At 33.2% G+C, this 16,980-nt stretch overlaps 2 protein-coding genes across 6 annotated transcripts; both read right to left on the bottom strand.

Annotated features, from left to right (window-relative positions):
- Window positions 1–11,455: 11,455 nt before the first annotated feature.
- On the bottom strand, window positions 11,456–16,284 carry LOC145795115 (peroxisomal (S)-2-hydroxy-acid oxidase GLO4-like). Of its 5 annotated transcripts, none has more exons than XR_014335356.1 (6): window positions 16,066–16,284; window positions 15,555–15,628; window positions 14,051–14,104; window positions 11,956–11,994; window positions 11,828–11,870; window positions 11,456–11,684 (listed from the first exon to the last, which is right to left on the bottom strand). XR_014335356.1 is itself a non-coding variant. In XM_082877991.1 (6 exons), exons 3-6 carry the CDS (start codon window positions 14,172–14,174, stop codon window positions 11,583–11,585), a joined length of 297 nt encoding a protein of 98 aa, XP_082734117.1. In that variant the 5' UTR covers window positions 14,175–14,183; window positions 15,555–15,628; window positions 16,066–16,284; the 3' UTR covers window positions 11,456–11,582. The 5 variants fall into 5 exon arrangements, 2 of the variants coding, with proteins under 2 accessions (XP_082734117.1, XP_082734115.1); XM_082877991.1 differs by having other exon boundaries at window positions 11,828–11,859; window positions 14,051–14,183; XR_014335354.1 differs by having other exon boundaries at window positions 11,828–11,994.
- Window positions 12,590–13,328, bottom strand: LOC145789104 (glutathione reductase, chloroplastic-like; the record flags this gene model as incomplete). The annotated part of the gene is made up of 3 exons (XM_082877232.1): window positions 12,590–12,808; window positions 12,894–12,967; window positions 13,116–13,328. Coding segments are annotated over 3 exons (465 nt in total), but the record flags the coding sequence as incomplete, so codon positions are not given.
- Window positions 16,285–16,980: the final 696 nt, after the last annotated feature.

The following is a 16,980-nucleotide window of genomic DNA, read 5'->3' on the forward strand; positions in this document are numbered from 1 at the left end:
GTCTATCTTTCTCTAGAATGTCTATTACTCTCTTGCCTCTGTCTATGTTTCTCTAGTATTTATAATTTTCTCTGACCACATCATATCACTTTCCTCCCTTGTGTGTCTCTCTCATGTTTAATTTTCTCTGGAATATGTATTTTTCTCTAGAATGTCTATTACTCTCTTGCCTGTCTAAGTTTCTCTGGTATTTATAATTTTCTCTGACCACATCACACTACTTTCCTCCCTTGTGTGTCTCTATCATGGTTAATTTTATCTGGTTGTGTATGTAAATTTCTCTGGCATTTTAATATTATGAATTGAAATTTTCTCTGGAATGGAAATTTCCTCAAGAATGTGTAATTTTCTTCGGAATGTGTATTTTTCTCTGGTATGTTTATTTTGTTCAATTCTTGGTTTCAATGTGGTGTAATTTTCAGTGGCATGTTTACATTACTTTGTTTATTTTATCTTGCTGATTGTGGAATGGAAATTTTCTTTGGCTTGCCATGTTTACTTTTTTCTATCATTCATTTTCTCTGATATGTTTACTTCTATATGTAATTTTAACAATTATTGAAAATTTCTCTCCCATGTTTATGATGCTTTGTTGATTTTCTCTGACATTTAATTTTTAATGTCCAGTTTTCTCTCGCGTGTTCAATTTTCTCTTATCTGTAATTTTCTCTCTTATCTGTAATTTTCTCTGACATGTCCAATTTTCTCTGGCATGTTCAATTTTCTCTGGGATTTAATGTTGACATCTTTATGCTTTACTCATTGTCTAGAAATGGCAAAACGTAAAAGCAGCGAAACACCGGAAACACCAAGCAAAAAAACAGAAACTCTCTCAGTCTTCTTATGAGCTAAGATCAAAAACCAGCAGCAAAACACTAGAAACACCAAGCAAGAAAGAACAACTTTCTCAGTCTTCTTATGATCTAAGATTAAAAACCAGCAGCAAAACACCACAAACTCCTTACCAAAACACACAAGTCCAAGGTGATGAAGCAACTAGCATCCAGATGAGTACCCCAACTTCAAAAGACTCAAGCTCAAGGGGGAAAAAACCTGTTAAACTCCACAGAAAGAGAGCTCACTACAACATTCAATTCCGACCCAACCTCTCATCTGTTGTCTCCTTTTTCCAAACACTTAAATTCAATTCAAAACAACTTGTAGAGCTTCAAAAGACCCTATTCTGGTATTTGATCCAAGCTCTAACCACTGGAAGGATGGATCCAAAGAAATCTAGGAAATCCGACGATGATGTAGTTGCTACAATCCAATGTTACAATGAAAAAACAAAAGCATTCACAGTTGGTAAGAAGAACCTGACCTTTACAACAAATGACATGACCTTGATTTTTAGTTTGGAAGGAAGTAAAGGAGCCATGTCATTAAGATACTCTAAAAATCCAAAATCTGCATTCCTAAGGAGAAGATTTCAAAAGGACACAAGGCTCACTGGTCCTGTTCTTAAAAATGCCTTGGTCAAAGCAATGAAAGGCAAGCAACGAACTGACTTCAAAGATGTAGCAATCATTGTTACATTGTACTTGTGTCTCACCCTATTTTTTGCAACAAGTAGGAATTCAATAGGGTGGGTTTTTATAAAGTATGTGGAACCTCTTGAATCAATGAAACAATATGATTGGTCAGAAGCAATCACATCAACATTGATTGATTCTGTCATGGCATTGCACAAAACTCCAGAAAAAGTTACAGGGTGTGTCATTGCATTGCTGGTAAGTATAATATCCATTCAAATTTGCAATTATCATACTTACAAATTTGTGCGTTTAAAAAATTTTATTTACTTTAATTTTCATCACAGTATTGGCTATGTGAACATGCAACTATCATTGACTCGGAAGACAGTAACACAACTGACTTCCCAAGATGTGCCAAGTGGAACCTACAAACCTTGACGAAACAACTACAGAAGACACCAGTCCACTCTCATGCACCACGACAGGTTAGATTCCTATTGCTACTGAAATCTCAGTGAAATTCCAAAATTTCTCTGACCACTGCTTTGTTTCCCTCCTTGTGCATTGATTGATTAAGATCAATTTTCTCTGAACTATCAATTTATGTTTTCTTCTTTGGTTACCATTGGTCTATTTCTGCCATTGTAATCAATTTTCTCTGCCATTCAAATTTCTCTGACCACAATTGTAACACATTAACTTATATGTCCTGATTGATTTTCTCTAATATCTGAATTATGTTGGTTGTTTCATAATTTTCTCTGGCCCATAAAATTTTATCTCATTGTATGTAATTTTCTCTGCCCATAACTTATGTGCCTTGCATCTTTGATAAATACTGTTTATTTCTACCCTTCTAATGGATTTTCTCTGGAATCCAAATCTCTCTGACACAATTATAGTCAAACATTAACTTATATGCCTTGATTGATTTTCTCTGATATCTAAATTATGTTGCTTGTTTCATAATTTTCTCTGCCTCATAAAATTAACTCCTTGTGTCTAATTTTCTCTGGCCCATACAATTTTCTTTGAAGTTTGTTTCCCATTAGTATCATTTAGATGAATTTTATTTTCCTTATTTGAATTTTTTCTTTCAGTGAATTTTGTAACATTCCTCTAATAAAAAAGTCTTCTGTTACAGATAGATAACAAGCAGCTAGTCAAAAACCCATCAGAGGAGTTTTGTCTTGGTAAAAAGACGAAGAAAGAATCAAAAATGGCAATTGTCAAATTCAAGGAGACATTACAAGTTCCATCTGAAGAATGAGGGAATGAAGAAGTAGAAGGCAACATAGAAGAATACGAAGCCGGCAATGGACAAGAAGATCAAGCAAGCAGTGGAGAAGAAGAAGCCAGAGAAGAAAGTGAAGAAATAGAAGCAAAAGACAAAGAACAAAATAAACAGAAAGAAGAAGACAGTGAACAAGAAGATGAAGAAAAAGATGAACAGCAAGAAGAAAACAAGGAGGAAAGTGATGAAGAAGAACGTAATGAGCCGATGGACCAACAACGTGATAGCATTTGTGGCTCAATAATGCATCAACCTCAAGAATTTGAGGAATGAAAGGATGCCCAAATTGCTGATCTACGTCAAAGAACGAAGGCACTTTCTCAATCTAAAAAAGAAGAAGAGAGAAATTAGATTGAATTACTTGCTGAAAAGGATATTGCAATAAGAACCCTGACATCACTTAACTCAGAACATCAAGAAAAAGAAAGCACAACCCAAATGAAACTAAGGATGTTGGAGGTTGAAAAAGAAGACGATAAAAAAACAATTCAACAGTTGAGGTATTCAAATTCTGAGCTTGAAACTGAAAATGCTAAATTGCATGAACAAGTTCAAGAACTATCCGTCAAACTAGAAACACAACCATACCGAACACCAACACAACTTCAACCACAAGGTCAGTGAAAATCTTGAGCCACAAAAAGTTATGTCCTTTTGTCAACATAATTCAGAGAAATTTCTATTTATTATAATTTTCTATGTCATTGGTAATTTTCTCTAGAAGTTATATTTCTCTAAACACATTAGTTATATTTCTACTGCTCATTTCATTTTCTCTGTCTATTTTCTTATTCCATTTTTGGGGCTTGTTTGATTTTTACTGTGTATAGTTGGAATGCAAGTGGAACAACAACCAACAACCCAACAAAAACAAATGGCACACAAAGAACAACCGAAACAAAAGACAAAAGTCTACGGTAACTCGAAAATATTGAATCAAATAAATTTACATATTGAAATATCATCTGTTACTTCAGAGAAATTTCACTTTTACTAATATTTTCACTATCTACAGTCAAAAAAGATCCGACGTCAATGATAAAAAATTTAAAGGCAAAAGAATGGAAGAAAAAGCAGCACGATCCAGAATTTCAATATCTCAAAGTTGCGAAAGTGACTAGAGCTTCAAAACAAGCTGAGCAAAGCACGAAGGACAAAGAAGTGCTTGATGCTGATGCGTACGTCTTGCCTCAACCTATAAATATCAGAAAATCTTAGGTCTTTCCACAAACTCTTCCGATTTCAAGATTGATAAAAGATCATGTAAAAGACATCTTGCAGCACATATCAAATGTGTCTGGACTTGAGTAAGAACAACAAACAAAACAGAAGATAACAAACAACAAATTACAAACTTATATCGCATTAACAATAATTAAATCCCTTATTTGTCATCTTGTAGGGCTTTAATTTGGACAAGTGAGTTGAATCTCATTACCTTCGAAAACATTGGAAACCTAATAAAGTAAAAAGAAATTGCCAACAATGTAAGTCTTTCCCTTTCATCAAAATTTTTCTGCAATGTTCCATCAACCTTTATAAACTAATATTGCAATTATAAATCATATTTTTCAGGTCATTGATGGCTATGGAGAGATCCTTTTGGCTGACCAAATGAGAGAAAGACAACAACCAACCTCATTTTTTTTCACATCCATGAGCTTAGTATGTTACTACTATTTTATTTTATTTTCTTTATAATTTACTTACTACTTTCTCTTCTTAAGATACTTCTTGAAGCCAGTTGTGTCACTAGTCTAATTTTGTCTGGCTAGTTGTGTCACTAGTCATAACAAAACCATTTTTTGATTTTCTCTGAACACAAAATTTCATCAAGATGACAGAAAATCAAGCTTTTTGAGTGTCCTTTTTTGACAAGTATATTGAAACAGCATGGAGGAACTACAGGTTCCTCCATTTCCCAATAAATACTGGAGATAATGAGAAGTCCACACATGGAAATCAATGGACCTTGCTTGTCCTGGACAAACAAGACAATTTATGGAGGTTTTACAACTCACTGAGGCCAAGGAAGGATGATGCAGAAGACAAATATGTCAAAGATGCAAAACAATTGGTAACGAGTGCAAATTTCTCTGATCTATCATAACCTTGTGATGATAATTTTCATAGAATCTCATTGATTTGTCTGTAAATTTCTCTGTTATTTAAAAATTATTTTTTTACAGCAAGATTATGTGGAGAATTTTTAAAAGTTTGCATTGAAAGAGAGGCTCAATCAGAACCCTCTTTCAAATTGATAAACTCACAAAACACAAGTTACGACTTTGAGTATGTCAACAATGCTCCACAACAAGAAAGTGATTCGTAAGTTTCATACATCTATAAATAAGATAATCTGATTTGCATGTTTCTTAAAACTAACCATACCTATAATTTGTATACAGTCTAGATTGTGGCATCTTTGTCTGCTATATAATGAAACAATATAGCAAGCATGAACCTATCAGCTCCAAATTGTCCACACAAGAGATAAGGTTGATGAGGGCAGAACTCATAGAGAGATTTGTGACCGAAGTTGGCCGGTCATGGACTGAACCAATTGAAATACCTCCAGAAGAAGAACAAAAAATGTAATAGTGAAACTAGTGAAAGGAAGACAATGTACATATCCACACAGAGAAAATTGTCTCACATATATGTATGTATCCATACAGTATTAACCATTCAGTTTTTTGTTGATACATTGAAGGAATGATGATGCTTGACATATATGTATATATCCTTTCTTTACTAATGTAAATTTCATTTTTTTTTTTTATTTTGACTAATGTAAGTTTCATACCTATCGATGATTAAATATATATATATATATATATATTTTTTTTTTATTGTGATTGTCAACACAATCCACACAGAGAAAATTATCTGCAGAAATTTCTTTGGTATGATATTTACTAGAAATTCACAGAGAAATTTAACTTGTATCGTCCCAAGGTGATGCCTATATGATCACGTAATCTGTAATACTTTGTATTGGTACAAATCAATCATCAAACTCAACAAAACACAAAGCGCACAGTAATTTTATCTGCCACTGGAAAATTTCACTGGATGAATTTCAAATTTCAAAACACAATGCCCAGATAGTTTTCTCTGATAGTGAAAAATTTCTCCGAATGAAATTGACGTATTCGAATGGTGACAAAAAATGGAATTTCTGAGTTGTGAATTTCTCTGGGTTGAGTGATTTGGAGAGGAGGAATTTCTCTGGGTTGGTGGGGAAAATTTCTCTGGCTTTGGCAAAAATTTCTGAGTTGAAGTGAGTCTAGAGAAATTCTTCCCTAGTCTAGAGAAATTCTCAACTCAGAGAAATTTCAAAAGAGCTTAATTTCGTTTCTTGGTTGTGCTCAGTGCAATAATATTGTGTATGCTCTGTCTGGTGTGCACATTTCTTGAAATGACTGATATGAAGTTACCAGAAATTCCTAGAGAAATTTAACTCATATCGTGCCAAAGAAGGTGCCTATATGATCATGCAATCTCTAATGCACTGTGTTAGTACAAAACAATTATCAAATTCAAAAAACACAATCCACACAGTACTTTTCTCTGCCATTGTCAAATTTATGTGGATGAATTTGAAGCTTCAAAACACAATACACAGAATTTTCTCTGCCATAGGAAAATTTCTCTGGAAGAATTTGACAGGTATTACAAACCCACTGCCTATAGTATATATCAACAAAAACAATGCACACTTTAACTGATATTGAAAAATTTCTCTAGATGAATTTGATTGATATTATTATATACACTGTCTAAAAAATACATTTCACAAAACAAAATACACAAAGTAATCATCAAATGTATTACTCAATCAATAAAATGTATAATCCTCAACTATTTAACAAAGGTTCCTTGCATGTCCTCTTCTTATGGTGACCAATACTCTCACAACGACTACACTTAATCACCCTTTTAAACTCTCCAGTAGAAGCAATTTTGTTCTTCTTCGGCCTCCCAGCTGGTCTCTTGCTCAATGGAGGTAAAATCATAGCATCTTCAATGCTACACACAGGTTTTTCAACAGTTGGAACTGGGCCAATCGAAAACGAGTATGCTTGATGATACCTATCAGCATGAAAAAATGGTTCAACAAATGAATTCAAATTCTTTTCACTCCTAAAAATTGTAGCAACAGCATGTTGACATGGATACCCATTTATTTCCCATTTTTGACATGAACAAGTTCTTAACCCAAGATCAACCATAACCGAAGGAAAACAATACACTTCAAAGACATTATCAGATGATAAACTCACATTCCATGTCCTCCCATCCAAAAAAGACTTCTCCAATTCACTATCCATATGAGGACACAGAACTTTATTCCATTTACTAGAGAGCAACCTCCTATCAGACCTCATATTCATGATTTGCAACCGTATCATGTCCACCAAATTTGTTATTGACAAGTGCCGAGCTTCTCGTATCCATGAATTGAATGACTCAGCAACATTTGAATACATCTCACCATAACGTTTCCCCGCAAAATATGCATCACTCCAATTTTCATATGGTAAACTTCTCAAGAAAACACTCACAATGTCTCCTCCCTCACTTTTTAATTCATTTAACTTGAAATGAAATGATGCCTTTGTTGAAGCATATACACATTTTGAAAACTTTGACACAATTGTCTCCCTAACCAAATTTGTGTTTCCACATGACAACTTATCCCTCAAATTTCTCTTTAGATGTTCAAGACAAAATCCATGAAAGCAGTTAGGAAAAAAACTAGCAATTCCATCCACAATACCACAATGTCGATCTGATATAAAACTTATCACCCTTTCTGATCCCAATACTCCACATAAATGTTCAAGAAACCAACACCAATTGTCTTTATTCTCAACATCAACAACAGCAAAAGCTACAGTAAAAAAACCTACAAAATAAATAGGAACAAGCATATTAGATATGCACATGCAAAGAAAAATAGAACAATAAACAACTAGAGAAATTTGACACTGCCAACATCCATTGAAAATTCACTTAATGCCCAACTCCAGAGAAAATTCACGCATTGGCAACATCCAGAGAAAATTGACTTAGTGACCAACTACAGAGAAAATTCACACAATCATAATATCCAGAGAAAAATCACTTAGTGACAACCTACAGATACAATTCACACAGTGACAACATCCAGAGAAAATTCACACACTGACCAAAATCCAATGAAAATTCTCACAATGGCCACAACCATAGAAAATCCATACAGTGGCCAAAACCAGAGAAAATTTAAAGTGTCAGAGAAAAATCACATTCACTCAATTTCTATATGTATAGAAAATTCACATACTTAGATAAAATTGGATATATTTACAATTACCTTCATTACCATGTTTCCCCGTTGCAGTAAGCATAACTCCTTTGTATCGTCCTTTCAAAAATGTTCCATTAAGAAAAAACAATGACCGACAATATTTGAAACCAGCAATGCATGCATGAAAAGCCACAAACACTTTTTTGAAACGCTTGTTATCTTTAAAATCTAACTCAAAACGACTACATAGATTGTTCTTCAATGCCTCATCAAAATACCACCGTAATTGATCAAATGACAAACAAGAATCCCCATATGTACTATATTTTGCTTTTTCAACACCCAACCAACCACAGTTATAACTGATTGAGACCCCATATTTGTCTTTCATTTCTTTGACAACATCCACTGGACGAGTTAAAGGTTTTGCATTTACCTCTTCAAGTATCAATCCAGAAACTAAGCTGGAAGTCATCCTAGCATGTTTACTCGTACGAACCGCCACACCACACGTATGTTCATTGTTCAAAGTCCTTATGTAGAAGAACCCATTTGTTTTTTCAACTGAAGTATGTACACGCCACATACATCCCCTTGATTCCTTATATGCACATTCTACCGTAACCCTCAGCTTGTCATTTTTAACATAAGTAAATTGAAAACCAACCTCAACAGTATACTTGCATAAAAAAGTACGGAACTCAACCACACCACCCTCAAACTTTTGTCCAACACTCGTAATATTATTTCACCAACCAGCTGACAATAACACCTTTTCTTGGTGAGAACAAAACTTAGAGAGTGAATTCCTTTCAATATCCACCAGCCTATCACACTCACCATCCACAACATCTACCCAATTAGACCCCACTTCATCCTCTTCATCAAAACTACTACATCTAGTAACTGAAACATCAACTATATCAACACCGCGTGCACAAACAACCCTCAACATATTCAGAAAATTAATATTATTTCGAACCATACAATTCGGATGGCCCACAATAGAATATGAAATACACATAGTCTCAGGTTTCAAATTCTCCCATGTTTTACATAAAATGCCAACCAATTCCTCAAAATTCAATTCGCATGAAACATTAATGACAATGGTATCATTCCCATATTTGCACAGCAACAACACTGCACTGTCCATTGAAACTGAAAGAAAAAACAAGAAAAATAATTTGTTTAACATAAAAACACTTCACAAGAACAACATAAAAGTCTAGAGAAATTTCTAAAAATTATAATTTTCTCTGCACTTAAAATAAAAAGTCCAAAGACATCTACAAACTTATATTCACCTTCAACATGACAAAAAACAAAATCACAGAAACTTAATGAATCTAGAGAGAATCACAGAGAAATTTACTGCTAACTATTAAACACAATCATAGAAAAAAATCACACAGAATATCTATTATGAAATTATAGGCTTCTCTGTGATTTTCACCTCACTACAAGCTAACAATTTTCTATGCGTCAACTCATAGAAAAATCCAGAGAAATTTACAAACTTATATACACCTTCAAGATAACAAAAAAACATTGCATTGTCCATCTAAACTGAAATAAAAAACACAAAAAATAACTTTTGCTTAGAGAAACAAAAACTTCTATTCATCTTCTACAAACATATAATTTTCTCTAAACTACAAACTAAAAGTGAGTAACAAACTTATAATTTTCTCTAAACTACAAATAAAAGTCTAGAGAAATTTATGAACTTACATTTACTTTCTCAGATTCTATCTGCATTAGAAACTTCTAATAATATGTCCATATGTACTTATAATTTTCTCTGTGATTTTCGTTGGATTATAATAACAAACTTACAATTTTCTCTGGACTATATCAACAAAAGTGCAGAAAATGAAATTTCTCTGGTTTGAAAAAACATAGAACAAAACTTATCATTGATCAGCATGTTGATAAAAAAAACAGAGCACGAAAAATGAACTCTAAGTATCAAAATCAACTACATTGCCAACACTCTTTGAAATTGATCAAAAAACAAAGAATGAAAAATTAATTCCAAAAATAAAAATCAACTCTATCAAGCTGGCCTCTATCTAAACAAAAATTCAAAACAAAAATCAAAATCCATGTGGAATCTAAATCGAAAACAAACCTGATTCAATTCCACTCAAAAACCTACGCGATCAACACACTGTCAACACTCTTTGAAATTGATCAAAAAAGAGAGAATCAAAAATTAATTTCAAAAATAAAAATCAACTCTATCAAACTGGCCTCTCTCTAAACAAAAATTCAAAACAAAAATCAAAATGCTTGTGAAATCTTCATCGAAAACAAACCTGATTCAACTCCACTGAAAATCTACGCGATCAACACACTGTAACACCACTGAAATCTCCGACGAAATCTACACCATTGTAGCAATCTTTCTCGTCAACTCCACTGAAATCTCTGACGAAATCTCCACCATAAAATCAACAATATAATATTCAAACAAATTTCTCGTCAACTCTACTGCAATCTCTTCTGCAAATTCGGTTTCCAAAATCTCACTGTGAACTCAAGATATAATATTCAAACAAATTTATGTTATAAAAGAAAGATAATTTAGGTACTTTATAACCTAAAATAAATTTAAGGGACCTTAATTATCAAAACATATTATTTTAAACTTTTCCTCTTATGAAGAATAAAAGAGAGACTTTAAGCCAATTTTTCCTTATTATTATCCCTTCAACTCGCCGCTCACTAAAAAAAACCACCACTGCTGGAAAAATGGCTTTTAGCGGCGTTTTAAAAACGCCGCTATATGTATGAAAAACGCCACTAATTCCTTTAGTGACGCTTATCACCAAACGTCGAGGACGCGGCTGTCGCTATAAGTTTATGACGCTTTAAAAACGTCGTAAAATTAGTATAGGCTACGCCGCTAAATGCGATAAATAATGATAAAATGACGTCATCCAATATTTAGCGACGTTTTTAAAACGCCGTGATAGATTTTTTTATTTTAAAAAAAATGTCCGTTGGCACTGTAGTGGCGTTTTGAAAAAACGCCGTTATAGCTCTTTTTTTTAAAAAAAAAATTGTTCTGAATCTGTTATATTTAACTAAAAAACATACCTGTAATAAAACTGAAAAATAACAATAATATGAATAAAATTTTACAACTACTTCAATATATTGACTAAATAAACATTACATGAATATAATCACTTTTATAATTACATGAATAAAATTATGATTCACTTTTATTTTTAGTTTTTGGGAAGAGCGATCATGAATATACGCATCCCAAAACACGTGGTCAAAAACCAAATTGTAGAGACTTTCAAAGTTCTTCAACTGAGGCACAATCCTTCTGTATGGAATGATCGTGTTTGGATTAGAATCATGATGCATGGGGAAAAATTCTTATAATGTTAGATACTAAATATCAAACCGTTTCCAAATATAAGGGTGATAAAAGGTTACAAAATGTGAAGGACATTGAAGAGAAAGTAATAAAATTTCACTTATTCATTATGTCTGCCTCTCTTCAACCAAGCCTAGGAGCATCAACAGTAAGAATAATAGCCTTGAAACCATTTTGCTCGGCTCTTTTCACTAACAGAGCTATCACATTCCTTCTTTTAAATACCTATAAACAAAGGATTACCAAACTGTAAATTCAGCTAGTACAAATGGGATCACAATAAAGAAGATATTAAATGGTGCTTCTAAAGAACGATGAAGGTTCCTATGAACAAACTTGAATTTAATAGAGCCAAGATAGTAGAATACCTGTATTTGAAAAAAAGCGAACAGCGTTGCAGCTTGAAGCAACCTCCACCACAGTACACGTATGAGGGACAACTCATTATTCAAGGAAAAAAAGTAAACAAAGGAGCTCCAGATTCAAGAATCAATACCATGATGTGAAGCTGCTGCTCGGGTTGTCGCGATCTCTCCTGGTACAGACAAAAGCTGATAGCAGAACTACACAAAAATTTCACTCGAAAGCTCTTGTAACTGAATTTAGACCTTCAGGATGAGCCAATTTATGCATTGCAGTTGGAGCAATCATGATTGGTGCCGAAGTATGGTAACTAAATTGAGGACTTATTTAAACATAATCTAGAACACATGCAGCCCAAACTAAAATTATCCATGTAAAAGTAAAACAATCTCAGACACAGAGAACTGAGTGATTCAAAAATAAATTTCTTATCAGGTTTTAATTTATAATTGCAACAAATAACTATCAGCCATTAGATCTGGCTTCAGCATTCACTTAAAGAATTCCAAACCTCTATCGTTTGCTGCTTGTGTAAAATGGATTATCATGATATAATTGGGAAGCAAAGTTATCTATATCATAGCAAACTGATCTGTAACTTACATTCTATTATACTTGCAAGCTAAACAACAGATGGGCTACCTTTTGCTTAACAATTAATAGACATAGACGTGAGTATTCTACTCAATAACATATATCCTACAGGTCATACTCTTGAGGCAGTCCACCATCAGTGGCATAATTACTAGAGCAAAATTCATCCCATTCTTTACTATGTGAAATTGTCAATAAAATCTTGTCATGATAACTATCGGGTGTTTACAACAATTTTTGGTCTGAACAAAATCCAAAATACTAGGGGAGTTGCTATTTGCACAAGCAATTCTTCCAAGTACAACCACCTTAATGGAAGTTCCCTTCTGAAACATAGATCCACTGTAGAACCCATACCCTTCCATATTGAAGCAAATTCAACAGCAATGTACCTAAAAACAAGAGAAAAATATGTCATTTAAAATTCATAAGCATGCCAAGAAAAATCAACACAGCAGATAGATAATATAGACAAACCCTCCCCCAAGTATGACAGCACGCTTAGGTAACTCTTCCAAGCTCAAGGCTTCGTCAGAGGTTATAGCTAACTCCTATAATGCCAACCAAAAAATAACAAAACAAAATAAGTAGTTAGATAAAGATGGGAGAAAAAATATGCAAGCTAATTATATAACAAAATAAGTATTATCATGTTATGTCACTTTCCATTCGTGTCATAATAAAAATCAGAAGATTTACCTGCCCTGGAATAGCCGGTCGATAAGCCCTGCTGCCGGTTGCAATGAGTATGTGTTTTGCTGAATAGCATATTTTAGTACCATCTAGTTGCGTCACCTCAACTTCATTTGGACCAACTATCTTTCCCTCTCCTTCATATAATTTAACCCCAACATTTGAAAGTAACCGCTTGTAGATTCCATTTAATCTGATTATTTCTTCTGTCTGCAATATTCACAAAAATAAAAATGGAGAAAACAAAATATTATCTTACTAACCCTCAACAAATAAAGTAACGAATAATGTGTTCAAACACCAAAATAAGAGTATTATCAACTTCACTTTTTCATTATTACCACACAACATGATTGAAGTTACCAGTGTGTGTTTGAAGTTACCAGTGAGACCAAAATGACTACGGTTGGAGCTGTAATTAAAGTTATAGTTTACCTTGAACTTAACTGAAAATCATGACTTCACATAGAACAAAAACTAGAAGAAAAAACTCGAGTCAGGATTATGGCTGCTTGAGTTGAGTTGGTCAATTAGCACCAAAATAAGAGTATTATCAACTTCACTTTTTCATTATTAATGCTATCTGCTTCAGATTTTGACATACTAGTGCATGTCAGTGCTCGATTTTACAAGCCATGTCATTAGTGGTGGATATGTAACATGAAGTGATATGTGATGCACATTAGTAATTACTATGATGCAGAAAGAACGACATCAAGCTTGAATTCTAGAAAAGAATTCAGTTGTACTTTCGTGTATCATCTATAATCCCTAGGGTTCTTCAGTTGCAAAAATTGTCAAATTTATTCTATTTAGGCTTAAATTATGACTCCTAAGCAAATGAAAATGAGATTTTCAAAGAAGGCCCAAGTTTCTAAAGTTATGAAGCACCTAGAATATAATCACTTTTGTCAAAATGTAAATTTAAATATAAAAGATACCTGCACTTGAAGTTGATCCTTTGCTCTTTAAAGTGGAATCATTTACTGAAGGCTCTTCATTAAAAGGAAGAAGATGATCATTAAGAGCACCCATCTGATGTAAGCAGAAAGTAGTGCAATACATAGAGGTTCTCTGTCCTCGAAACAAAATAAAAAATAAATGACTTCTACCAATGGATCAATATCTGGAAAAATTATTAACAGATCACAATTGCCCTTCAAACACAGCTTATAAAGAATTTTCCATTTTTATTGTCCACCTATCATTTTCCAGTAATTCTTACCTCTATTGTAAACAATTTTATCGACATAACATTTCTTTTATATGGTTGTTTAATCATGTCTTAAATGAGCTTTTATGAAAATTGAATTGTGATTTAAAAAATAAAAATAAAAAACACACAAAAATATGATATGCCAACACCGTAAATCATAGTGTAATCCAGAAATTACTGCAGTCTGGGTTTCTTCCAACTTCAAGATTTCAGGACCCAAAATTTTAAGATCATACTTCCAATTTCATGATTAGACATACGAGCACAAACAAAGATTGCATTTTTCATTCAAATGTAGGCATTGTCGCAACCATCACAAAATTGTGACACATTCTTTTGAAAGGTATTAGGCGATGAAATCTGTGAAATTAAGAGCCGTCTTTGCAAGTATTTTGTTTTTAAATGAATGATCTTGATTCATCCGGATCATTTTGTAGAAAATTCTAAGGAGGGTCTGATTTTCTCTTTTGGAATCATAATTTAAATCAAGAACTTTTAAAACCATAACCAAACAAAGTTTTCAAAATTCAATTCCAAAATTCTTTTCAAAACTTATAACCAAACTCATTTCAAAATTCTATTTTAAAAATAAAAAATTCAAAAAAATAATTTTTTTATTTTGTTCTTTAAAATTATTTTTTATCTTTATAATTTTTTCGAAAAAAATATTTTGTTAAAATGCAAGATGAATCTTTAAGAGAAATCAAACCAGAATTCATGGTTGAGGCCAGAAATTCACAGACGCAATCTCAAACATAATCACAATAAACCATAGATAATCATCCCATTCCAATAAACAATGATCATGTCTTTAACTCTAGTACATCTGATCCAAGCACATAGAATTCATAAAGGATGCAACAATACTAGTAGAAAAACAACTACCAATGTTGGTCATAATTATCTTTCATAATTTTTTTCCAACGCGAAGTTACCATGAAGAAACACAGAAGAAGTTTCACAACATCAAGCAGAAGCAGTAGCTTCTTCCAGCAACTGTTTCACCTTAGTGATATAGTCACTCATTGCTAAACTTTCTAGTGTCAACATATACAGTGTGATGTGCGTTCCTGACTCATATCAAAGGTAACTCAAGTGCGTGTACGAGAGCAATAGACAGAAGAAATTAAATTCCTAAACAACAGACTTCATAAATTCTTTTTAGTGTACCAAAGAGTTGTCACAGCCTAAATTTTGGCTTCTCTTTGACTAGTAAACATGTAACTTACCCTCCAATCTGAGGGGTAATAGTATGAATAGCCATCTGATTTGTTGACAAAAGCTTCATAGTTTTGTGGTATTTCTATGCAGAAAAAAAAAAGAAAAAAAAAAAGGCCCAATTACCACACATTAATGTAGTATTTCTAAAAAACAAAAATTATGCATAGGATTGTAAGATAACATAAGCGAAATGCCATTCTTCATGAAAATAATGTAATCATAAGAGCTTGGAGAAATGCATTAACACAAACACCTCCATCTCAATTCAAACTAATTGGATGGGTAGTTTATGATTTGAAGGGAGAATAAAGCACTCTCTCTCTCTCTCTCAACAAGGCTAGGGGGGTCAAGCATTCGACTCTCCAGTTGTCTTTCCTGTGTTGTTGGCTTTGTTATGTGCATATGACAATGTGTTGGACTTTTTTTTTTTCATAGTTGAATGAATGTCCTGTTTGTAAATGATATCCTACAAATTGACAAAAAAAAAAAAAAGGAAAAAAAATTAAAAAACCATCATACCTTCAGCAAAGAGTGAACTTGCAGGGCATGAACTCAAAGCTAATGCTCCTACTCCCAACAGTATTGCCCTTCTCTTAGAATTTCCTGAAATTTACCATTATATAATCCAAAGCAAGAATCAAAACAATCATATCTCACAAGAAGTTAGTTTATACATTCCACCTTTGGCATAACCAGCAATTTTGCATCAAATTTACAGCCCTAATTTCAGAATTCACAAGACCAAAAGAATTTGTTATGAAGTAAATTCTTCAAGAAATCATTATTACATCAAAGACATATAAGCAAATCCCATGTCACTCATACAAAACAAGAAGTAAAATACTTGAGCTATGTTTGGATATTGGATATGTGAAGGGATTTGTAGGGAGAATCACAGATTTATTCCAGCAAACTGTTTTTCAGTAACTAAACAGACAGAATCACAGATTTGAAGCTCAAATAACAAACAATCAACAATCAAATTAAACTTCATAAACACAATCATATACATACATATACACACACACACACACACACATATATATATATATATATGCAATTTGTATAGATCAAAAAGAAAGTAGAGAAACGAAACATACCTTAAAGATCGGCGATCTCGCGGTGACAGTGAGGAACAGAACGGAACTCAAGAGGAGAATCAAACAACAGAACAGCAATTTCTGAACATCATGAGCGGCAATTTCTGAAGGCACATGCACAAATACCTTCTGAATCACCGATCTGAACCGCTGAGATGACCTTCGATTTCGATTTCAAGATATGAATCACTGAGACCGATGTGAATCGCTGATATCTGAATCACGATCTGAATCGAACTTCGATTTCGATTTCGAGATATGAATCACTGAGACCGATCTGAATCGCTGAGATCTGAATCACGATCTGAATCGAAATCGAAGTGATATGAACTCA

This window comes from Camellia sinensis, chromosome 7, assembly GCF_055761805.1.
Source record: "Camellia sinensis isolate YWXY chromosome 7, ASM5576180v1, whole genome shotgun sequence".
NCBI lineage: Eukaryota > Viridiplantae > Streptophyta > Magnoliopsida > Ericales > Theaceae > Camellia > Camellia sinensis.